This window comes from Pogona vitticeps, chromosome 2, assembly GCF_051106095.1.
Source record: "Pogona vitticeps strain Pit_001003342236 chromosome 2, PviZW2.1, whole genome shotgun sequence".
Lineage (NCBI taxonomy): Eukaryota > Metazoa > Chordata > Lepidosauria > Squamata > Agamidae > Pogona > Pogona vitticeps.
Window position 1 is genome coordinate 277,581,472 of NC_135784.1, and position 26,304 is coordinate 277,607,775.

General features: G+C 40.3%; 1 protein-coding gene across 3 annotated transcripts in view; it reads left to right on the forward strand.

The window, feature by feature from the left end:
• The window catches only part of SV2C (synaptic vesicle glycoprotein 2C), a 113,248-nt gene that overhangs the window by 18,646 nt on the left and 68,298 nt on the right, over positions 1-26,304 (forward strand). For all 3 annotated transcript variants that reach the window (XM_020804019.3, XM_072992665.2, XM_072992666.2), the window contains exon 2: positions 20,779-21,464. In XM_020804019.3, the coding sequence (XP_020659678.3) occupies positions 20,885-21,464 (580 nt within the window). In that variant the 5' untranslated portion in view covers positions 20,779-20,884. The remainder of the gene's footprint in view (positions 1-20,778; positions 21,465-26,304) is intronic.

The following is a 26,304-nucleotide window of genomic DNA, read 5'->3' on the forward strand; positions in this document are numbered from 1 at the left end:
AGTAGATTTCTATCTGAGAAATAAATCTTTGGCTTATTTGGATGGAAAAAATAATCTCAGATTTATATGTCATGCTTAAGGAAGGAACAAATGTGTTTTGTGCTGCAGCACACCGTTCTAGTGCATTGTGACTTAATAAGACAGGATTCCTGGCATACTCCTATGTGTGAATGCTGTAAGAATGTCCAAGTGAACCTTTTGGCAACAAAATGGTTGAAAGAACTAAGGGGAGAAGACAAGCTGAGAAGATGGATGAGCTGCTTAATTATAATAAATGTTATAATCACTGAAGATAATAAGAAGACAGGGTAGAAAGAGGAAAAGGCGTATTTTGAACAAATCTGAGCAAGACAAAGAGGAATGAGCAGAAAGCCAAACTGAAGTTTAAATTGTGTGAAAACAAGAAGACAAGTAATAGGTTGATTGCAAAACACAAAGAGTGGAGAGAAAAGTAACTCATTCCCACTGATAGTGCAGTAAGGAGATTGTGTAATGATAAATAACAGGTAAAAATAAAGGACAAAAGACCACAGGTGTTATTATAAAATAGAACATGTAAGAAAATATAACCATATCCATACAGTTGCAGAAAACTGATCTCACATGCTCATTCCTAATGTAACAATAAACCATAGTTTATGACCTTAGGTTTTTAACAAGTGTTTCCCCAATTTGGATAGAGAGATAAACTTCAGTTGGTTTAAGTGAAGAAATATATTGTTTTGTTTCTTTCTGGAGTCTTTCTGGAAGAGGAGAGATGGGATGGGACTTCACTAGCCTCAGGAGCCCTGTGGTGCAATGGCTAAACTATGAACTTGTAGTCAGGCATGTGCTCACAACCTGAGTTTGAGCTGAACGGATTCAGATAGCTGGTTCAAGGTTGATTCAGTCTTCCATTCTTTTGAGGTTGCTAAAATTACTACCCAGCTTGCTGGGGAGGCAAGTTGTTCGTTGCCTAATTATGTTGTACACTGCCTAGAGAGTGTTCCAAGCACTATGGGGGCAATATGTATGTCAAAACAAACAACATAAGTTTCATTAGTGCTTACTGTAATTTAGCCATCTACCCTAAACAGTTTACTGATAGTATACCGTATTTTTCCATGTATAAGATGACCCGATGAGGACCCCCACTTTTCCAACCCCAAATAAGAAAATTTGCTTGCTGCTTTCCCATTCCACTTCTTAAGCCCCGGGAAAGCAGGATCAAAGGGCTGCGGAAGTGGAGGGGCAAAGGAGAGATGAAAGGGCTGCAGGATCACAGCCCTTTGTTCCTGCAGCCCTTTCAAGGCTGCTTTCCCTGCCACTTCATAAGCCTTAGGAAGTGGAGGGGTAAAGCAGCCATGAAATAGCTGCAGGATCAAAGGGCTGTGGTCCTGCAGCCTTTGCACCATTGCTTTACCCCTCCACTTCCTAAGCCCTGCATGGCTGTGATGAAAGGGCTGCAGGATCAAAGGGCTGCGATCCTGCAGCGCTTTGATCCCTTCCCCCTTCCATGGTTAAGACGACCTGCAGTTTTTAGTCAAAAGATTTTAGATAAAGATTTTTCTGTGTATTTTATACACAGAAAAATACGGTAACTTGTTCTACATTTACATGGGTTCAATATGTAGTTCAACTGCACATTGTAAGTTATGCCAGCTATTGCAGGTCTTCAGCTACTGGATGTTTTAGTACACTTAATATGGGTCTGTGTATTACTCTAGTGTAGGCATACAAGTCACAACAAGATAGGAGTGTATTTATTTTTAAACTCTTCTATTGCTTTATCTGAATACATTATTCAGTGCACAAAACAATGACTTATCTAACTTAGTGAACCATATATAGCTATTTAAGATGCTAAAATATTCAGTTTGTGTCTAATGGAAAATACTCACTGTATAGGCACTTCAATTTATTATTTAGCATGCTTCACTTATTGCCTGTGCCTTATTAACAGTTACAGAAAAAGTTTGAATCAATATTCTAGTTTAGCTTAATCAATTACATAAATGCAATTACTGTACATATTTTCTAAGAACTTTAAAAGATCATTGTAACCTGACTACATTTATTAATTTAGATTTTTATTATTGCATAGACTAGAAAAATGTGAAATGGATTATTAAATGGGCTTAAGAATTTACATTTTGTAATTGTGCACAAAAGTAATTTAGAAATTTGCCACCATATTTCTGGGAAAAGCCTGGCAGCACCATTTTACCACTTCCGTCTAACGTAAGATTTAATTCCACAGCAGTTTCTCATATATAGGGCTTGTGGCTCAATGTTCTTTTTCTCTAAAGGAGTTTTATTTTTGAATTTTTTGCATTGCCACTTCAGGTGGTAACTAACATGTAGTTTTAGAAGAGGTAGCCGTGTTAGTCTGTACTAGTGTATCAGGCAAAAAAAAAAAGGACTAAAACATTGTGGCACCTTAAAGATAAACTGCTGTATTTTAATTTGAACTTTCATGGACAAGCCCACTTCCTCAGACATAAGAATGGGAGTACATGGCAAATAGTAATACAATAACTGCGTTTGGTATCCTGGTCATCATTTTGCTTCTTCCTTACAATGTCCTTTATCTAGTGCCATATTAGAGCATTGCGCAATTGTGGCCAAACACTTACTTTATTTTTGAAAGGCTGTGGATGCATTTTGTCAGGAACACAAATGAGATACAGTGGACCCTCTAATTACGGAATTAATCTGTATTGGAATGGTGGCTGCAGGTCGAAAAGTCTGTAGGTCGAGTCTCCATTGAAAACCGATTAATCCCGTAACTGGACGTTTTTGTTCCATTTTTGTTCGTTCCATTTTGGCTTTTTTCTGATCTGTAAGTCGATTCTCCGGCTGCAAGTCGAATCTAAATTTTGCAGCCAGAGAAGTCTGTAACTCGAAAAGTCTGTAAGTCGAGCCGTCTGTAAGTCGAGGGTCCACTGTCGTAGCTTTCCCCCCTATATCCTATAACAGATATGAGGGAGTATAATTTGTATCCAGCTCCAGTAAATAAGTGAAGGCTGTGCCATAATTTTCTTCTCAATTTCTTAAAAGCTTGATTTCCCCTTGAAAGAGGCCTTCATTTTGCTGCTTTCTGCTCAGGACCTTCTATAACTTTTTCTGTCTATATTTTTGAGTTTCTCACAATATTATTAAGTGGCTGAAGGTGCTGGCAATCACGTGAAGATCTTATTGATTTCTGGGTGGGGCGGGGGCGACATGCCCAAAAGTGTTTTTTTCTTAACATTACAGTGACATTTGCTTCCATATACAGTGGTGCCTTGCTTAATGACTGCCTCGCTTAACGAGGAAATCACTGTACGATTAGTTTTTTGCGATCACTTTTGCGATCACAAACCGATGGTTTAAATGGTTTTTTTCGTTTAACGATGATCGGTTCCCTGCTTCCTTTCGTCGGGTTTCAAAATGGCCGCCGGCTGAAGAAAATGGCCCCCGCTGTTTTCTAGGACAGATTCCTCGCTTTACAGGCACTGAAAATGGCCGCCATATGGAAGATCTTTGCTGGATGAGCGGGTATTCAGGCCATAGGAACGCATTGAACGGTTTTCAATGCATTTCAATGGTTTTTTTTATTTTGTTTGATGATGTTTTTGCTCTACAGCAATTTCGCTGGAATGAATTAAGATCGTCAAGCGAGGCACCACTGTAATTTATTTCAAAATAATAATTGCGGAAATAGAATGTTTTTTTTAAATGTCTTTGACCTGTATGAGATGAACTGGAAAGTAATGTATATATACAGTACATGAATCATTCAATTATAGCTGATACACATGTAAAGGTAAAGGTAAAGGTTCCCCTTGACAATTTTTGTCCAGTCGTGTCCGACTCTAGGGGGCGGTGCTCATCCCGCTCTTCAAGCCATAGAGCCAGCGTTTTGTCCGAAGACAATCTTTCTGTGGTCACATGGCCAGTGTGATTTTTAGACACGGAACGCTGTTTACCTTCCCACCAAGATGGTACCTATTTATCTACTCACATTTGCATGCTTTCGAACCGCTAGGTTGGCGGGAGCTGGGACAGGCGATGGGAGCTCACTCCGTCGCGTGGATTCGATCTTACGACTCCTTGGTCTTCTGACCCTCCAGCACAGGCTTCCGCGGTTTAGCCCACAGCGCCACCACGTCCCATGTGCAGACATAGAATAATTTAGGAAACCCAATCCCTTGGGTTTGGCAATTAAGAGAAGCAAAAGTAAGCCAAGTACTGTACATTAAGATGCCAAATTAGCTTATTCACAGTGGAAGGAAGGCTCTTTTGTTTGTACTTCTTACATAGATGCTTAAGGAGAATGTAGTATGTTACTAAATATTTGCTATAGTAATATACTAAACTAGCAATCCCAAAGAAGGGAAGTGCCAAAGAATGCTCCAACTACCGCACAATTGCACTCATTTCACACGCTAGCAAGGTTATGCTCAAAATCCTACAAGGTAGGCTTCAGCAATATGTGGACCGAGAACTCCCAGAAGTACAAGCGGGATTCCGAAGGGAAAGAGGAACTCGAGACCAAATTGCTAACATGCGCTGGATTATGGAGAAAGCCATAGAGTTCCAGAAAACATCTACTTCTGCTTCATTTATTATGCAAAAGCCTTTGACTGTGTGGACCACAGCAAACTATGGCAAGTCCTTAAAGAAATGGGCGTGCCTGACCACCTTATCCATCTCCTGAGAAACCTATATGTGGGACAGGAAGCAACAGTTAGAACTGGATATGGAACAACTGATTGGTTCAAAATTGGGAAAGGAGTACGACAAGGCTGTATATTGTCCCCCGGCTTATTTAGTTTATATGCAGAATACATCATGCAGAAGGCTGGACTGGAGGAATCCCAAGCTGGAATTAAGATTGCCGGAAGAAATATCAACAACCTCCGATATGCAGATGATACCACGCTGATGGCAGAAAGTGAGGAGGAACTAAAGAACCTTGTAATGAGGGTGAAAGAGGAGAGTGCAAAAAAACGGTCTTAAACTCAACATCAAAAAAACTAAGATCATGGCCACTGGCCCCATCACATCCTGGCAAATAGAAGGGGAAGATATGGAGGCACTGACAGATTTTACTTTCTTGGGCTCCATAATCACTGCAGATGGAGACAGCAGTCACGAAATTAAAAGACGCCTGCTTCTTGGGAGGAAAGCGATGACAAACCTTGACAGCATCTTAAAAAGCAGAGATATCACCTTGCCAATAAAAGTCAGCATAGTTAAAGCTATGTTTTTTCCTGTAATGATGTATGGAAGTGAGAGCTGGACCATAAAAAAAGCTGACCGCCGAAGAATTGATGCCTTTGAATTGTGGTGCTGGAGGAGGCTCTTGAGAGTCCCCTGGACTGCAAGGAGAACAAACCTATCAGTTCTAAAGGAAATCAACCCTGAGTGCTCACTGGAAGGACAGATCCTGAAGCTGAGGCTCCAATACTTTGGCCATCTCATGAGAAGAGAGGACTCCCTGGAAAAGACCTTAATGTTGGGAAAGTGTGAAGGCAAGAGGACAAGGGGACGACAGAGGATGAGATGGTTGGACAGTGTCACCAAAGCAACCAACATGAATCTGACCCAACTCCGGGAGGCAGTGGAAGATAGGAGGGCCTGGCGTGCTCTGGTCCATGGGGTCACGAAGAGTCGAACACGACTAAACGACTAAACGAACGAACGAAACTACAACAAAATTAGTGGAGTATTTCTCCTTAACCTCACAGCAGACATCTGCCATTTATCAAGCTCATTCAGTTCATAATGGAAAAGACTGAATCACATTTCAAGCTGCTTGAGCATATTCAGTGTGCTGGTGAATGCAGCATTGATAGTAATAAAATCAATAAAAGTATTTTTCTTTAGACCAAACACTGCAAGCTTAGAACGCAGAATAAACCTTTCAGTTCTAAAAAATAAGACATACTACTGCCAGTGCTGAAGTTGTAAGTTTTTGAGGTTGTAGTGCATCTTCATTCTATGGCATTGTCAGGCTTTGGCTTAAATTATACAAGCTGCCATTTCATGGAACTAGGTAGCTAGCTTTAAAAAGAGAGAAACGGGAATGGGATTGGAGTGCTTTGCCCTTTCCTGTGCTTCTTCCCTCTGAGCTTTTGCAAAGATAGACCTAACTGCTGAGTAGAGAGGAAGATGTTAGAGAGGAAACATATAAGCTGCAATGTTATATGTTTGCAGTTATGTGCAAATAAGCCCAACTAAACTTAGTGGGGTTAACTTCAAGTCTTTAGTTTTGGATGGCAGTTTTACATGTTACAGGTTTGCATTCGGATCCTGGGCATGACGTTGCTGAAATGAATCCAACATACTTTAATGGGATTTACAGTATCCCCATGTAATAGTGTAAGGTTGGAGCTTATGTTATTACAGGTGTCAGTCTCTGGATTTGTTCAAATTCCTTGATTTAAGGGACCACTCATTTGTATACTTACATTCTGGGGTGACAGCTACATTGCAGGTTTATGAACCACTGTGGGGAATGTTGAAGCATCACAACTACATTGGAACAGCAAATAGGATCCTTTAATCTCATTTTACATCTCCCTAGAATACAGTGGCCACACTTAAACTCATGTTTCTGTAAATAGATTTGGGATATTCCTGGATGTAGGTGGATAGGCCTCAACTGATTCAGACCATTCCCCCCTTATTTTCTGCTTAAAATGTCTAAATAGATGCTGGCAGGGTATCTTTTTAATCCACTTGGCTTTTTTGGTGGTTTGAGAAAGGAAACAAATTTGTCAATTCTGTTAGTGAACTACGTACAGTATAGCCATGAAGGAAGAAGAACAGAGGCTGCAGAGAAAGCTTGCAGCTGAAATGAGAGGTCCTATAATTGAGATCTGGGCTCTGGGCTTGAGGGCCCCAATCCATGCTTTGGATATTTAGATCTTAGATGTTTGCTATATTATGTCTTCTATTTTCTAAAAGTGTGTAAGATGCCTAGTAATGCAGTGCAACATGTTTCATTTTAATGTTAAGTCCAGGCCTCCATAGATTGTTTGATACAATTCCCAAACTTGATTGTTACCCATTTATGTATCTTGCTAGTGCACAGGATCAGATAGCTTATGAACTAAAATAATGTTATCTTTGAGGTCACCCTTTTCCCTGTTTATTTTTGTTATGTGCTGTCCAGTCCCTTCTGAGTTATGATGAATGTATGAATTAGTTACTTCCAGAAGTCCTCTAAAAAAGAGGGCCTTCTCTGCAGCTGCTCCTAGTTTGTGGAATGATTTCCCTTGAAAGGTTAGGCTGGCCTCCTTCTGTCAACAGTTCAAGGCAGGCTTTTAATAACTGTAACTGAATGCCAGCCTTTGTTTTTAAATTTGATTTTATATTCCTAAATGTTTTAAAATTATTTAATGGGTTTTGAATAAGTACAGTAGTATGGCTTAATTGCTTTCTGATCAGTAATTTATTGTGTTTTTAGTTTTATCTGTTTTAAAATTGTGAGCTACCTTGGATCCCTTCACCAATGACGCAATTATTCATTCATTCATTCATTCATTCATTTATTCATTCATTCATTCATTCATTCAATTTCTATATCATCCACATGGCTGCTGTGGCTACTATGGGTGGTTCACAACAAACACATAAATAGCTAAAATAGAAGGTCCTGCTGTTAATAGCCTTGTTGTTCAAAAGTGGAAAAATTTAAATATGGGAGATATTTAATAAATAGATAGAAATACCACATCCATTTCACAAATGCTTGGTAGTTCCTGGCAGATGGCGTAGTAGAAGCACATAGGCAATAACACTGAAGTGATTATCTTATTAATGTCAGGATTTATGCCATAAAAATACAAAACAAGGGCCATTGCTACCTGCCAGGACCCTTCTTTTCTATTTAGGAAAGTTGTGCATCTTTTAAAACCAGCTATTGATGTTAATAGCTGGTGTTGGCAACACACACATTTGTCACAAATAAAATGAAGTTTTAAAGATTAGATAAAGTTCTGTTCTAGAGAGAATATTGAGTATATATCAATATATATCAGTGTATCAAGTGGACACAATATATACCTGTGTATCAGTATACTGTATACACTCCCAATATAGATCAATGTATCAAGTGGAAAATAATAGGGTAGGATGTTTACTAATTGTTACATTAGATGATTTTTAAAACTCCCAGAATACTTAGAGATCATTCTTTTTTAAAAGATTGTAAATTATTTTTGGATGCAAATTGCAGGTGAGCATCCTCTTCATTTGTGTACAGTTATAAATTTTACATTTAATCAAAATGTACTTTAAAAATTGAGTCAAAGTGCTAATTTGGGTAATATGCTACTAGATTGTCAGGAAGTGCATATTAGTTTTTATTTATGTATTTACATAAATAGATTACTGCCTAATAAAGTAATAATTAAGTATAATTTAAATGAAATTACTACACACTTCAAACCCATTTGCTGTTTGATCATAAAAGGCATACATCTTATTATGTCTGCCTTGCGCTTAACCAGAAGTGCAACAATTCCCCCAAGACTGCACCCTGTTCTTGATGGATGGACAGAACTGAGGTACTTTTTGTTAACTGGGATAAAAATAGCTTCCTTAAGGATCCAATTCCCTGTAAGAGATGTGAGGCTTTCTTTTGAGGTCATTCTGGATGACCTGCTTTCAAGGGATGAGATTAAAGGATTTTTTTTTTTTTTTTTTTTGGTCATGAAAAATGAAGACGAGCTGTGTCCAGGGTTGTTCCGAGGATGTTTTTAATGTGATTGGGTTAATTTAGCTGGACCACAGGAGCCTAAGGGGTTCTCTTAATTTTCTTGTTCCAAACACAACTTTTATCATACAAGCTACGTAAGGAAGTATTAAAGTAGAACATTATTTACATGCATGAATGAGCCATGTTATACTGGACATCAAACAGAGAACTGTTGTACTGTTGCAACACAAATATTAATTTTTTTTGGAGAAAGTTCTCCAAATATATGTTTGGCTGAAAGTCATCAATTATAGATTCTCAGGTGGGTACATAGAAGTGACTGAGAACGGCTGCAAATTTTGCTTCTCAGCTTTGTTCTTGTTGTTGTTAAACAACAACGAAAGCCAATTAGATTTGCACACACCTGGGAGGCAGGAAAGTTCTAAGGGTTGGATCATACTTCCTCAATATTAAAGAGCAGACCCAGTAGGCGGGGCTCGTCAGCCTTGGAAGGCAGCCCATCTAGGAGAAATAAAACTCAGATTTCAAACCTCCACTGCCTTGTGGCTATATCCACTGATGGAAAAGGCTTCAGGAGTTAACCTGGAGGCAAAATCCAGAGCTGGAGTCCCGAAGGCAGTTCGTGTCGTTCTGCCAACTCCTGCGACGTTGCTGGAACCAGTTGTATTGGCTCTTGCCTTTCCATTGGACTATTTCAGCAACGTGGAGAGGTGGGATCTGCTGCTTGGGTAACAGCCTATCCTCCATATTACTTTACCCAGGCTTCATGCTCTGGAGAGGACACTCCTCGATTCAGAGCATGTTACCATAGTCTCTCGAGACTGAAGGATGCCTATGATGATGAGTCATTAAGTTGTGTCTGACTCTTTGTGACCCCATGGACCAGAGCATGCCAGGTCCTCCTGTCTTCCACTGCCTCCCAGAGTTTGGTCAAATTCATGTTAGTAGCTTCGATGACACTGTTCAACCATCTCGTCCTCTATCATTCCTTCTCCTCTTCCCTTCACATTTTCCAACATCTGGGTCTTTTCCAGGGAGATTTCTCATCAGATGGCCAAAGTACTGAAGCTTCAGCTTCAGGATTTGTCCTTTCAGTGAGCACTCAGGGTTGATTTCCTTTAGAATGGATAGGTTTGATCTCCTTGCAGTCCAGCGGACTCTGAAGAGTCTCCTCCAGCACCACAATTCAAAAGCATCAATTCTTTGGTGGTCAGACTTCTTTATGGTCCAGCTCTCACTTCCATGCATCACTATGGGGAAAAATATAGCTTTTGCTATGTGGACCTTTGTTGGCAGGGTGATGTCTCTGCTTTTTAAAATGTTGTCTAGGTTTGTCATCACTTTCCTTTTAATTTTGTGGCTGCTGTCACCATCTGCAGTGATCATGGAGCCCAAGAAGGTAAAATCTGTCACTGCCTCCATATCTTCTCCTTCTATTTGCCAGGAGGTGATGGGACCAGTGGCCACGATCTTAGTTTTTTTGATGTTGAGCTTCAGACCATTTTTTGCGCTCTCCTCTTTCACCCTCATTAAGAAGTTCTTTAATTCCTAGTCATTTTCTGGCATCTGAGTGGTATCATCTGCATATCTGATGTTGATATTTCTTCTGGCAGTCTTAATTCCAGTTTGGGATTCTTCCAGTCCACCCTTTCGCATGATGTATTCTGCATATAAGTTAAATAAGTAGGGAGACAATATACAGCCTTGTCGTACTCCTTTCCCAATTTTGAACCAATCAGTTTTTCCATATCCAGTTCTAACTGTTGCTTCCTGTCCCACATATAGGTTTCTCAGGAGATGGATAAGGTGGTCAGGCACGCCCATTTCTTTAGGAACTTGCCATAGATTGCTGTGGCCCACACGGTCAAAGGCTTTTTCATAGTCAATGAAGCAGAAGTAGATGTTTTTCTGGAACTCTATGGCTTTCTCCATCATCGCATGTTAGCAATTTGGTCTCTACTGTAGTTCCTCTGCCCCTTCAAAATCCAGCTTGTACTTCTGGGAGTTCTTGGTCTACATACTGTTGAAGCCTTCCTTGAAGGATTTTGAGCATAACCTTGCGAGCATGTGAAATTGCAATTGTACGGTAGTTGGAACATTCTTTGGCACTGCCCTTCTTTGGGACTGGGATGTAGACTGATCTTTTCCAATCCTCTGGCCACTGCTGAGTTTTCCAAACTTGCTGGCATATCTTTTAAGATTTTAAATAGTTCAACTGGAATGCCATCGCCTCCACTGGCCTTGTTGTTAGCCATGCTTTTAAGGCCCACTTGACTTCACTCTCCAGGATGTCTGGCTCAAGGTCAGCAACCACACTATTTGGGTTCTCTGGGACATCCAGATCTTTCTGGTATAATTCCTTTGTGTATTCTTGCCACCTCTTCTTGATGTCTTCTGCTTCTGTTAGGTCCCTATCATTTTTGTCCTTTACCATTTCCATCTTTATACAAAATATTCCTTTAATATCTCCAATTTTCTTGAACAGATTTCTGATTTTTAAGAAGGCCCTCTTGTCTCTCCTTGCAGTTATTTAGAATTCTGCATTCAGTTTTCTGTAACTTTCCCTATCCCTTGCATTGTCCCCCTTTTCTTCTCTTCTATATGTAAGGCCTCATTGGACGGCTGCTTTGCTTTCTTGCATTTCCTTTTCTTTGGGATGGTTTTTATTGCTGCCTCCTGTACAATGTTATGAGCCTCCATCCATAGTTCTTCAGGCACTCTGTCCACCAAATCTAGTTCCTTAAATATGTTCTTCACTTCCACTGTGTATTCATAAGGGATTTGGTTTAGATTATACTGTACCTGATTAGTCCAATGGTTTTTCCTACTTTCTTCAGTTTAAGCTTGAGTTTTGCTATGAGAAGCTGATGATCAGAGCCACAATCATCTCCAGGTCTTGTTTTTGCTGACTGTATAGAGCTTCTTCATCTTTGGCTACAGAGAACATAATCAACCTGATTTCGGTATTGCCCATTTGGTCATGTCCATGTGTAGAGTCGCCTCTTCTGTTGTTGGAAAAGAGTGTTTGAGATGACCAGCTCGTTCTCTTTACAAAACTCTATTAACCTTTGCCCTGCTTCATTTTGAACTCAAAGGCCAAACTTACCTGTTTTTCCTTTTATCTTTTGATTCCAATCCCTTATAATGAGAAGAACATCTTTCTTTCGTGTCAGTTCTAGAAGGTGTTGTAAGTCTTCATAGAATTGGTCAATTTCAGCCTCTTCAGCATGGGTGGTTGGTGCATAAACTTGTATTTCTGTGATGTTGAAAAGTCTGGCTTGGGTTCATATTGAAATCATTCTATCATTTTTGAGATTGTATCCCAATACAGATTTTTCCCAGTCTTTTGTTGACTATGAGGGCTACTCCATTTCTTCCACACCATTCTTGCCCACAATAGTAGGAATGTTAATCATCTGAATTGAATTCACCCATTCCTGAATTGAATTCACCAATTGAATTCGTCCATTCCTGTCCATTTTAGTTTACTGACGCGCAGGATGTCAATATTTATTCTTGCCATCTCATGTTTGACCACATCCAGCTTACCAAGGTTCATAGATCTTACATTCCAGGTTCCTATGCAGTATTTCTCTTTGCATCATTGGACTTTCCTTTCACTTCCAGGTGTGTCCTCAGCTGAACGTCCTTTCGGCTTTGGCCCATCCACTTCATTAGCTCTGGAGCTACTTGTCCTTGTCCTCCACTGTTCCTCAGTTGCATGTTGGACACCTTCTGACCTGACGGGCTCATCTTCCAGCATCAGATTGTTTAGCTTTTTGTTTCTGTCCATGGAGTTTTCTTGGCAAAGATACTGGAGTGGCTTGCCAGTTCTTGCTCCAGGTGGATCACGTTTAGTCAGAACTCTCCACGATGACCTGTCTGTCTTGGGTGTCACTGCACGGCATAGCCCATAGCTTCTCTGAATTACTCAAATCCCTTTGCCACGACGGCAGCAATTCATGAAAGCGTTTAGCTACCACTAAATTTGACTGGATAGCCTATGGTTATATGTTATTTTCAGCAGGATACATTAAGGTTCTGAAAATACATTTTTTATATTTCTGTGGAACATATGACTGAGATGACTTTTAGATATTAATGTAGTAGCTATAGCTTACTTCCACGCTGCACTTTAGGACTAGATACAGTTATGGTACTAGTAAGGAAGAGAACTGTGTTGTGTAAAGTGAGTAAGATGACTTTGGCTCCTGTGGAAAATATGCACAACCTGAAGCTATATAAAAAAAGATTGTGACCATAAAATACTGAACAGATTTAAGAAGTAAATTGAAACTATACCTATTGTACATTTCCTGGTTTCCAAAACTTACATCCTCAATATAACCCCATTTTTAAAATCCCAATGGATTTTAATGGTCACATTTATTCTAAACAAGAACACATCAGGAACCATGTTATTGTCCATATACATGAGTGATTAGATTCTTAAAAGAATAATGTTTAAAAAGCTGGGTTTTTTTACTTAATTCAAGCATCTTGCCTCATGGTAAACATGGTAAGTATGTAATACTGATATTTTAGCAACATGAATGCCTCAGTAAAATAGGGGAGAAGGCATTGAAGGGTGAATTGCTATCATTATAAGAAAGCATATGCTGTTGTCAAAAGTTGAATAAATACCTAATAAAGAAGACAGCTATATACTTGTCAATGGAACAGTTGGAGATAGCATGTTAACTCTAGGCAACATTTATAAACACAGTGAGGACCAGATGGCTTTCTTTTGCAATCTGTCCCGAACAATGTTCCTTTTAATTTTTGGTCAATCTGCATGGGAACCTCACCCTGTGTGTGCAGGGGTTGGTGGGGCTTCATCCAAAACATAAACAAACCAGCTGCTGGCTGCCTGCCTGCCTGTGTGCAGCCCCAATAGAGCTCTGGGTGTGAATGTGCATGCACAACTTAGAGGGAACATTAGTTTCAAACCTAGAAAAAAGGTGTGGTTATGAGAGTTATAATTGTTTGACTCAAAAAAAGAAAAGAAAGGGGGAAATATCGAACTGACAGTGTTGTAGTAAGCTAGAGCAAATCAGACACAACATCACAGATTTTGGCAGAGTGAAGAGCTTTCTGATTGTTGGAGATACAGGGCCCCGGAATGTTCTTTCCCTTTTCACTACATGGGGAACCCAGCTCCAAAGCATTTCTTCCTAATTTCTCATAACCTGTTGTGTACAAAATTTCATCAGAAGATATGCCTAGAATGTGGGTATCTGGTACCCCTTCAGGTCTGAGTCTCAAGATATACAGTGGTGCCTCGCTAGATGATGTTAATCTGTTCCATTGAAATCACTGTCTTGTGAAAACATTGTCTAGCCGAAAGCATTTCCCCATTGGAATGCATTGAAACACATTTAATGCGTTCCAATGGGGAAAATAGTCGTTGTCCAGCAAAAATCGCCCATAGGGAAGCCATTTTGCAAAGCGCTGATCAGCTGTTTAAATCGCTGTCTTACGAAGCATTGGTCCCAAAAACACCCATTTTGTGAAGATCGCACATAGGGAAGCCATTTTGCGGAGCCGCTGATAAGCTGTAAACATCGTCGTCTTGAGAAAAAAATGGTCCGTGAAGCACGGACCAAATCATCGTCCAGCAAAATCCCCCACAGGAAAAACCATTTTGTGAATCACTATAGCAATCGCAAAAAGTTAACGTCTAGCGAAAGAAACCGTTTTGCGGGGTAATCGTCTTGCAAGGTACCACTGTATAAAAATGTTGGCAGTGCAGATTTTATTCTTATCTAAAAAGCTCAGGCTTGATACATTTCAGCAGTGGCCTTCTTCAGGAGCAAGCTTTTAGAATGTTTGCATCTTGTTTGGTCTCTACCAGCTCCAACGTTAATCCAAAGTGCTACAGAGTCCCTAGAGTCTACAGATTCTCTATTGCTAAAGTTCATTAACAGGTGCTAGAAAATAGCCATAATAAAAAAGAACAGTTATTCATTAACACTTACAGAGCCATTTTCATATTTTAGAGAGAAGTCAGTATAGTAGAAGAGGGATGAGAAATCAAATGCTCTAACATTAAAGTAGAATTTAAGAAAAACTTGAGAATATGCTTAAGACAACATGTGCTTTATTTATTACAAATTAAATTGTTCTTTTTAATACCCAGCTTTTCAAATAAATTATGAATCCAAAGAACTTTGAAAAGGAAGGAAGAAATGTAGTCCCAATAGTCACCTATTAATAAACTATTAGAAGGTTGATGTAACTGGACAAAACTAGGTGGAAATGCAGTTTTTCTGCGTAAAAATGGAATGTAAGGGCTACTTTTTAAAATATTGATTGCTATGTACAAATGTAAAAATACCTGTATATAGATATGTAGCATAAGCTGCTTAGAGATTAGTTTTATAAAGAAGATGGGGGATTCGAATGCCTAAATAAACAAAACAAGCTATTTGTAACATTCCTTATTTACTCTAAGAAGATTTGTACCTTCCCGTGCCATTTTACTTACAAATGCTTAAGGCAGCTGACAACAGAGAATTTTAAAACAGTGTAACAAAATAAACTAAAAAACTAAAATCCACACACAAACAGGAATAATAACAAGGTGCCGTCAAGTCACTTCTGATTTATGGTGACCCTTTTCAGGGTTTTCCAGGTAGAGAATAGTCAGAAATGGTTTACTATTCTGTGGGGACCAATGAGGGTCCCCACCTGGCCACAGTAGTGGGATTTTCACTTCCCAGAGTGTAAGAGTGGGATTCCTGACCTGCAGGAATCCTACACTGCAGTCCATCCCTGTGGACTGGGGTGTTGGTAAGAGAGAGAGGGATGATGCCCTTGAGGCAACAGGTGTAGTCATGGCAGGACTAGGATTTAAGGAGGAAAAAAGAAGCAGGAAAGGAGGACTGTTGAGTGGATGCTGTGGTCTGGGAGGTGTGCGTGACCCAGAAAGTATTATTGCTGCCAGAGAGTTCAATAGCTGGGTTGGGAGACAGGATGCTACCATAATTGTAAGACTGGTCACTGAGTCGAGCTCTTGTGCTACTGGAGGAAGCCACCTGGTCCATTGAGACCAGGCCAAGTGTCAAGAGGCTTAGAGGCTCGAGAACCAGTGACAAGCCCTCTGTTGGCAAAAGAAGTAGCAAAGGGCAAGTGAGAAAGGCTGGGGAATAAAGCTGGAAATAAAAATTGCTGCTTTTCCCTTGCCCCCGGGATGATTCTGAAAGCGGGGGGAGCTTTATTCCCTTTTTTAGGTGCTGAGCAAGCCTCCAGAAGCCTCTTAAGAGCCAGCTGTTAGGCGGGGAGAGGAGGGGACAGGAGCGCAGAAGAGTACAAAATGGCTGCCAGCCTCCCTGCTGGGTGTCGGCTTTTAGCTGTTTGGTGCTCTTTTTTCTGCAGGTCGAGGGCTACCAAGCACCGTTTACACCAAAAAAGGCACCTTTTCAACCAAGTACCTTTTAAATCAAAACAAGCAGCTTTTAAAACAACCAAGCACGTTTTTACCCAAGCAGGTTTTAATTCAAACCGAGCTCCCTTTTACCCAAGCACCGTTTAATCCAAACAAAGCACCTTTTAAACTGTTACATTTTAAAATGACAACACCAGACAGTCCCAGGCAGTCCCAGGTCCCTCTTCCCACTCTCTAACCGCTTGGACAAGCGACGAAGCAGACAAGCAGCCTCTTCACTAACTGAAAGTTCAAATTTCCCGCTTTCCCTGCCTTCCCCGCACTTTTTTCTTTCGTAACTCGAATCCAAGTTTGCAAGTTGAGTCCATATTTTCCTATCAGAGCGGTTCGTAAGTTGAAATGTTCGTAACTAGGGCCATTTGTAAGTCGAGGGTTGACTGTAAAGTAAAGCATCCACCAGTCAAGCAAAGATCAGGAAGTGTGAGCATAAGTAAAATCTGATTGTAAGGAGTTCCAAGCAATTCAGACAAATGGAAACAATGTTAGGTGTGAGTCAGACGAAACCCGTTGTTGGCATTCCAGGAGACAAAGGAACCCTCACTGCCACCATCCCCACAGTCCACCTATTTTCAGTTAGTTGACAGATGCCTGTTTGACTGTGTAACAATGATGTTAGGCCTGCATGCTTGTTCCAGTTGGTGAAAGCTAGGTCCATGGTTTGATTTTCTGATCATTCATGATCCAAATGAAGTGCACCATCATCCACCACGGAATCCTTGATTATCTGCAGCTTGGCTATAATTTTACTCAAACACAGTTGAATAGCAAATACAACTCTATGAATCATATTGCTGTAGAAAGCCTTGCTTAGAACTACTTTTGTACGATGTTCTGTCAGCCCCTTGCTTGGTAGTGGTCCCACCCATGGCGTCAGTAATTATGTGACTCTATGAGCTTTTCCCAGTTTTCTGACTATCTGCTTCTACATTGTTCTCATTGCTACTTCTGGCCTCAGAGAGAGGTTGCCGACTACTTTTGCGGTGCAGTTATTATGCTGTTACATTACAACATCCCAATATGAGATAATAGGACATGACCACCACCACCCAGCCCTACAGACATCCCATATTAGATGACAATGACAGGAGGGGATAAGAGGATAAGTGGGTTTCCCTGTGAATGATGGCTTGATGTAATGTTACAGTGTTAAATGCCCTCATATAACTTAACCTGCTTTTTCAACCACTTCCTCGTAAAGAATCTGTCTGGGTGAAGGTCAGGCATCTCTCTCTCTCTCTCTCTCTCTCTCTCTCTCCCTCTCCCTCTCCCTCCCTCCCTCTCCCTCTCCCTCTCCCTCTCTCTCTCTCTTCCTCCTCAACTTCTTTGATGAATTGAAAAAGACACAACAGCACAACAGACCCACCAAGTTAGGCCACACCCACATTTCCCTTTTCCATAATCAATATTTTCTGCATGGGAAGACAGGTTATCTAAGAAGGTAAGAGAGAGGGGAGGGGAGCATGTTTGCTCTACATCCATTGGCAGGTATTAGCAGAAGGAACTGGAAGAGAAGTCAGAGCCTTTTGGATTAGGAATTGGGTGAAGGTGTGCAACTGAGCGGCAAAAAAGGTATACCATTTGGACAGAGACTGCAAATGCAGTTGTAACAGAGAGTCCCATATTGAGTGAATAAAGAAGGCACAGTCAAGCAAGGACAGGGAGGTGGTATGGATTCCCCCTCTTTTTCTGCCCTAAAAGCCAAAGTTAGCATCACTCATTTGGACAAATAGCCACATATCTACCAGGCTCCCTTCATTGTCCAAGTTTTCCCTAGCCCCTGTTCTTTTCCTTTGAGCTTTTGGAAGAGTGCTGCCAGCTGGGCCATCAAATCCCTCTTCTAATTTTCCTTCCTCATTTTATTTATTTATTTTATTTATTTATTTAATTTATATGCCGCCCACTCTACCCAGAGGTCACTGGGCGGCTTACAATAATTAAAATTCAATACAATAAAATGACTAAAATACAATTAAAATACAATTAAAATACAATTAAAATTGCCATCATCAGGACCCACAGTTGTTATTTCAATTAAAAGCCTTCTGGAACAGGAAGGTTTTGACCTGGCGCTCATGTTCTTCCTCTGAAGAGAATTCAGCTGGGTAATATATGACACCTGCTCGAGAAGTGAGCAAGCTCTGGTCTGTGGCAGTAGTTTGGTTCCATCAAGTGATGGCATGACATAATAGATATCTAGTAGAGTTTGCTTTTAGTAGGAATGATACATATGGTGGTGATGTACAGTATTTGATGATACAGAGAAGTAAGGGAATGTCAAAGTGATTTTGAATGAAAAGTTGAAGGATAAATGACACAGTGGAAAACAAGTTAATCTAGCCACAGTGAGGGAATAAAGAACAAAATTAATAATCAATATTTTATTTAAATGTGTTTTGCAAGGAACCAGTTCTTATCTTCCATCTCTGATCTTCCAGTGTTATCACACAAGCTTTCAGTTGTGAATTATATGAAACCATATTACCTTTGCCTGAGACACTTTATGGTAACTCCTTTTGCAATGTCATTTTCATGAAATGTTTGAGAATAATGTCAGACACATCTTAAATCAAAGATGCCCCATTTGTGAACTGCTCTCAGAACAGAACATGTTATCACTTAATCACTGGAAAATGTTTATGTGGCTACAATTCAAACCCTTCTCCCTGATAAAAGAACTTCTAAATCATTATGATAAGAGCATTTGAGACTAAAGTTGCAGTCCTTGGAGAGGACTTTGGCTTTCTGTCTAATTGGATTGCCTTCACTCTGTGTTGGCCTTCAAGTGTCATTAATTTCTTATAGTCAGAAGAACTAAATACATACCATCTATTAATGATAGTGCAAGTCACAGTCCTTGTTTGGCTTGAAGACTTTACATTGTGGTAACTAAATCCAGCCTTGATTTCACTTTAGATGTGCTAGGTACCTGAACATCGTGTAATAATACAGCATCCGTTGAATGCGTGGAAGAAGCAAGGAAGCAGGATTAGACCTTCCTTCCTTCCTTCCTTCCTTCCTTCCTTCCTTCCTTCCTTCCTTCCTTCCTTCCTTCCTTCCTTCCTTCCTTCCTTCCTTCTTCCCATGACTTCTGTGTATTGTGTCTGAATCAGTAAGCTTTGAATCTTGAATCAGTAGGCTTTGTGTGAGTGCAACTAGATGGAGGAATTTGGATAATTCAGGTCATGTTTTAAACCAGTGGTTCCTAACCTGTGGGTTACAGCAAAGCAGTAAGCAGAAACAATGGCCACCACTGCCTGCCAGAGAAGGAGAAGGAGGCAACAGCTGGGCAAGAGGCGTCAGAGCGAGACTTTGCTGCAGCTTGTTGTGTGCCACAGAAACTGAGATCCACCCTGTTACCCATGAGGGGAGGAGCTGCCTGGTGGTGGGTTGCAGGTTACTTGGCTACTATAAAAGGAGGTTCCAACTCAAACAAGGTTGAGAAACACTGTTTTAAAGACTTTTACCTTTGGTGTGAATTTATCTTGTACTTGAGTGATCCTTCCATTCACATGGGGAGGCATTTCTTCACCCATGAGAAGGATTGAGGCATCATTATTTATTTAATTTGTTTAAAATATGTTTACCTTGCCTTTCTCCTTTAAAAGGACCCAAGGTGTCCTCAGATTGCTCCAGTTTCTCCCTGCTTTGATTATTGATGCCCTCCCCCCATCAGAATCCAGAGTGGGGATAGTAGGCCTGATTCTTATTCTCTCCATGTGTTACATAAACATAAAACATGCCCAACGCACAAGATCATCTGAGTTGCGGCTCCTCCAAGTGGCCACCCCGAGGGAAGCCCATAAGTCTTCTACAAGAAGTAGGGCCTTCTTCATGGTGGCTCCAACCTTGTGGAACCAGCTTCTAGAAGAGCTCCACCTAGCCCCCTCCCTATTGACATATAGGAGACATCTAAAGATGTGGCTTTGCATGTAGGCTTTCCACAAACTGAATAAATAAAAAATCATATATTTTTAAAAGGGTATAGCATGATGGAGAATTCTACAAACCTGTTGACCCCAAGAGCGGCATCCACTGTTGGCTGCAGACTCAGGAGTTGTGTGTGCATGTGTGCATCGACATTCACATTCTTCTTCCACCATGTCATATTACATGCACAGGAATGGTGAGATGGTGGAAGAGACCGTTCTTCCTCATCTCCCAGTGCTCTTTCTTTTCCAGGGAATGCTGTTTCTTTCCTTGATGTCCAGCTGACCACCAGGGAAAATTGATTGGAGTCCCTTTTAGCTTTGTGGGCTACATGGGGTGTGGATGGTGATCAACGTGTGAATATGTAGACTTGCTCTAGGCTATATTTTGGAAATGAGCTCTCCTTCTAAATTGAGTTTCATATTTTTATATGTAAGTTACAGAAGCTAGGAAAAATCTTTGAACAAAATGTTTTTCCTTTTAGCATGCTGTTTGGTTTCCTTGTCTGTGTCATCTGAAGCTATTTACTCTGCAGGAGCATTTCTGCAATGCACCAGTTGTCTGCTTCTGGTGCATTCTGGTTAGAATAGTGTGGATTCATCTATTGGGACTTGGTTTGTAAGTAGTCCTGTTTCTTGAGCAGGGTAGAGATAACTACCTAGTTCTGTAATTAAAAACTTAAATGTTTTTTCATATTCTTTTCCCCCCTCAGACTTGTTATGAGAGTGAGTGTCCTTTGGAGTCTCTTGCTGCACTTCCCTAACACACAACAATTCTTCTGCACAAAATAAGTTTGATCACACCTTGATTATCACGAGATGGATAGAGGTCATGCGATGGAAGATAGGACTTCTTTAGTGCAAGGGGCTCAGGACATTGCCAATGAAGTCAAGAAGCAAGGAGTGAAGAAAGTGAATAGAGCCATAGACAGGACTCAAGATGGGTATACTGAAAGATCTTACAATAGTTTCCAAGCTGAAGATGATGCATATTATACCCAGGAAGGAAATTATGATGGAGAAGCAAATGAAGATGAAGGATCCAGTGAAGCAACTGAAGGACATGATGAAGATGATGAAATCTATGAGGGAGAATATCAGGGCATCCCAAATGCCGCACAAAACAAGGATGGAATTGCAGCTGTAGGACAGCACATCGGAGATGACTACAAGGATCGTCTAGAACTGGAGACAGAGAGAAAGGCTGATGAAGAAGAACTGGCACAGCAGTATGAGCTAATCATTCAAGAATGTGGACATGGCCGTTTTCAGTGGGCCCTCTTCTTTGTCCTTGGAATGGCTCTAATGGCTGATGGGGTGGAGGTTTTTGTAGTTGGATTTGTATTGCCGAGTGCTGAGACAGACATGTGCATCCCTAATTCTGGATCAGGTTGGCTTGGTGAGTGTTGTCTACATTCTGTCTTAGCTGCATCATAAATTAACCATGTGTTACCTGTAGGAATTTGATAGTTCTATGTCTTATTAGAAGAAATAACTCTTAAGGCTTGCAGGTAAAACTCACAAAACGTAAGCATGATGCAATATTTATTTTTTGTTGTTGTGACTGTGTATCAAAAACAAAGGTTTGTTTAAATATTTCCTGTAGTTTTTCAGGAGTAATTTTAAAAGTATGTCTTTTTGGAAGGAAGAGTAGGTCCTGAGGCTTATGAATCCAGAATAAATATATTTTATAAGTGAAACACATAGCATAAGGAGATAGGAAACAATAACCAAAAGTGGGGGAACAATTGTAGGTTTTGAAATATATATATTCATTTTAATGGGTCTTATTTGGGAAGACCTCAGATGTGTGGAACTTTAGATTGCTGAGATTATGAAACTGAGGTTTGTATTATCATCCGACCCTTCCAAAAAAATTCAATAATGTTCAGATCTTTTGCTTAATATGTTTAATTTTAATAGCATACAGTTCCTTGAAACCTGATGGGTAAATTTTATTAGGGCATGACTAGATGGGGGGATTTGGAACAATCTGGGTTGCATTTAAAAGATATTTATCTTTCGTGTGATCAATTTTATCTCACACTTGAGCAATCCTTCCATTCACACAGATGTTTCTTCCCACACGAGGAAGATCCAGACAGCACTTCAGAGGGCTCCAGTTTCTCTTGCTGCTCCTATACAATAATTCAATTAAAAAAACCCCTCTGGTTTATGAATGTTGGATATGGTGCTTCTGTACCAATGATTTAAAAAGCCAGGAAATGGCCCAATATTACTGCAAAATATTGTGTCCATGTTGCCAGCAGGAAAAAGGATGCCAAGCTTTATATAGCAAAGGGCAGCCTGCATGTTGACAACACCAATGGCAGCAGTCAAGATGGTCTACAGCAGTGGTCCCAACTTGGGTCCTCCAAATGTTCTTGGACTTCAACTCCCAGAAAATCTGGCCAGCAGAGGTGGTGGTGAAGGCTTCTGGGAGTTGTAGTCCAAGAACATCTGGAGGCCCCAAGTTGGGGACCACTGGTCTACAGGATACCCTCTCCTGCTCAGTACCACTCACACTTATTGAAAAAAGAGTCTTGACAGTTGTTTTGTGTTTAGATGAGAAGTGGCTAACTGATGGAAAAATGGGGTCAGCTTCTGGGATTTTCCCTTATGTGGTGTCACTTTGTGAATGGTAGTGGTGTTGGGGGACTCCTATTCAACACTTTGACCATTAGCTTATGGAATGTCTCAGAGTTCCTTGATTCTCCATATTATTTCACATATACATGGAAAAACTGAAAGAGGCTTTCTAGAATTTTGTGGTCTGGTGCCACTAATGTGCTGATGATACCCAACTCGATGTGCTTTTTAAGATCTTCCAGGAGGCCCTTCTCTTAGTGTCTCAGGCCCCAGTGTGTTGTCCCTCCAGCTCTTCACATGATCATCCAGTTGCAGCAGGAGCACAGACTTGCCTTCTCCGCCTGCTGTCCCTTTGCTTTTTGAAATAAAAAATGAGAAGAGGTCGGAGTTAGCAAAGAATGTCACGTGAAAGCAAGGTCAGAATCATGCATACTATGTGAAAGGAAGATAGTGAAAAAAGACAGGAACAAAAATCAAGTCCTTTGAAATGTGGTGGTGGTAGAGATGCTAAAGATAGCCAGAAAAGCAGAAAAAGTGGGTGCTCAGTCAAGTCAAGCCTGAACTTTTAATCGAGCAAACATTAGTAATCTGAGTGTCGCACAGTGCACATATAATAGAAATGTGAACATTCTAAATGACTGAACTATTTGCATAGCATAGCATTCTGACCAATCAGAATGTGTCTGGAGTCATTATTTCTGTGTTTTAATTTATGGACACAAATGGATCCTATGATTGGACAGTGATTTGGGGATCATCCTAATTAAAGATCATGTAGATCCATGAAGATCTGTGCATCAGATCCATGTTTTGCACCACTGCAAAGCCAGGAGCTGAGGCACCCATGACATCTGTGGTGTAGAATGTAGGCATAGAGGGGCCCTATGATTGGATTTGTGTAGAAAGCATGTGGCTCAAGAACTGCTAGATAGCTCAGTGGTTTAGGTATCTGGCTGTGAAGCTAGAGGTTGGGAGTTCAATTCCCCAGCGTAGCTCCTTGACAGGGACTGGACATGATGGTCCGTAGCATCCCTTCCAGCTTTGCAGTTCTAAAGGTATTATTGTCATTGTCTGTGCCTTGGATTGGTGTTTTTGTACCACTGCAAGGCTATGATTTCTGTGGTGTAACCTATGGGCACAACTGGGACCTATATGTGGACAGTGGTATGGGGATGATCTTGCAGAAAAATTATGTGGACTTTGATGTTTTGTGCCACTGCAAAGCCATGTGCTGGGGGACTGATGATTTCTCTCTTGTAGTCTGTGGGCAGAGATAGGATCTATGGTTGGATAGTGGTTTGAGTATGACTCTGCAGAAAAATCATGATGGCTCCATGAGGATTTGTGCTTTAATCCCATGTTTTTGCGCTGGGGGACCGATGATTTCTGTGTTTTAGTGTGTGGGCAGAGACAGGACATATGATTGAACAGTGGTTTATGATCCTATATCCAAATCATGTGGATTCATGGGGGTCCATGCATCAGATCCATGTTTTTGCACCGCTGCAAAGCCTCACACTGGGGGACCCATGAATTCTGTGGTGTAGTCTGTGGGCACAGATTGGACTTGTGTTTGGAGAGTGGTTTGAGAGTGATCCTGTGTAAAAATCATGTGGATCCATGAGGACCCATGCTTTGGATGCATGTTTTTGCACCACTTCAAAGCCATGTGCTGTAGGACCCATGATTTCAGTGTTGTACCCTATGGGCACAAATGAGGCCTAAGAGTGTACAGTAGATTTAGGGTGATCCTGCAGAAGAATCATGTGGATCTATGAGGATGCATTATCATCTCCGTGTTTTTAAACCACTGCAAAGCCATGCACTGAAGGACTCATTATTTCTGTGGTGTAACTTGTGGGTGCAAATAGGATCTATGATTTGACAGTAGTTTAGGGAGGATATTTAAAAATCATATGAAATCATGTGGGTCCATAAACGTATGCGTAAACTGGGTAAACATACTCATGAGTAAACTGGGCAGAATTTACTTTGACATCATTCAAAGCCACAAACGGGAAAAATAGTAATTTCACAGCTTAAATGAGTGAGCTGTGTATATTGTTATCTATTTTTCAAAATAGTTTTAAAAATATTTTCACAGGCAGGAGCTAAAAATGTGTGGCCAGGAAGGAATTAAATGCTTTCTTTCACACTGAAGGTCATGGTAGGGATAAAAGTAATAGACTTACATCTGTGCCGTGGACTGACTGGAAACACATTCTGATTGGCCAGAATGCTATGCTATGAAAATAGTTCCTTTGGAATTCTTGGACATTATAAAAAGACAGTGATTTCAGAAGCTTTAGGGGTTAAAAAGCAGCAATTAAAGGGTCTGGATTAGAGCCATGAATGGCTTCATCATCCTAAAAGAAAAAAAAAAGCACCTCCCACAGAGGGGTTTCCCCCCAGGTATGCAAATTTTGTCTTATCCACATATTTTATCTCTTTTCTATCAGCTGTAGATCTATGGTCTCTTGTGTCTTTATGTTGTGTAAAACAGTGTTACTTTTCAAAAACTCACAACTTGAAAACCCTGTGCCCAAACATCTGCAAATTTGGTTCAGAGCAACAGCAGATTTTTTTGCTATATCTGTGCCAAATGTGGTACTAATCTGAGATCCAGTTTTGTGGTTATAATTTTTTTGTTTGGGTCACCCCTATCTTTTTATTTTGTTGTAGAATGATTTTTGCTGTGCTTATGTAAAATATATGGCTACATTACTGTGTAGCCATAATAATTTGACTCTGACCACGTTTTACGTTGGTTCCTCCATTGGCCAGCTATGTTCAGTGCTGGTAAACCGACCATACGTACTCTGGAAATAGTACTGTTTCTGTGATGTCTTATTTTATTCCATAGTAAAATGTAGAATGGAATCCAACTGTCTTCCTTCCACAGTTAGAAGGCTTCAGAATGGAAAGGAATGTCTCCGTCTTCCTTCCCAAATGTTTATCAGTGGGTTGGGAGAGCCTGAAGAGCAGTTTTGTGATGATGTCTCTGGAACAACTGAAACTGAAAATTGTCCTTTTTCTTGTTCTATTGATAGATGCATTCCATCTGTGAAGGAAACCTAGGTAGATTCCAACCCAGGTTTTTAAATCCCTCCCTTCCTCTCCTGTCTTGCTCTGTTTTTCTCTTCAGCTTTTAATTTTTAATTTATTTTTAAATGTGGTTGCATTACCGTGTTGCTTTTTTAATTAATTATTTTTTTCTATTTGATATTATTTAGTGTTAATCAGTATTAATGTTATATTTCATTTCTATGATGCTGTTATTCCTCTTATGTGAACTGCTTTGACGTTTCTCTTGGAAAGACAAGTAGATTACGCATCTCTTAAGTACATAAAAATCTATGCAATATACAGAATAGAAAGAAAAATTAACTGTAATCCATAAGGGTTGTTTTCTTTGAACTATTACTCTAGCTATATTCAACATGCTTAAAATTTTATTTGTTCTGTACCAGCATCATGACTTCATCCCTGTACCTATTTAATTATAATTCAATTAGCCAGTTGTCATGTTTCATAGAAATGCAAATGTGTTCAGAATGTCTCTGGTAGAAAAAGTCTGTAAGCCTTGTTGATTTTGCATACTTAATTTGGCTGCTGTCTCCATTTTATGTGTCTGTACCACTTGGTCTAAG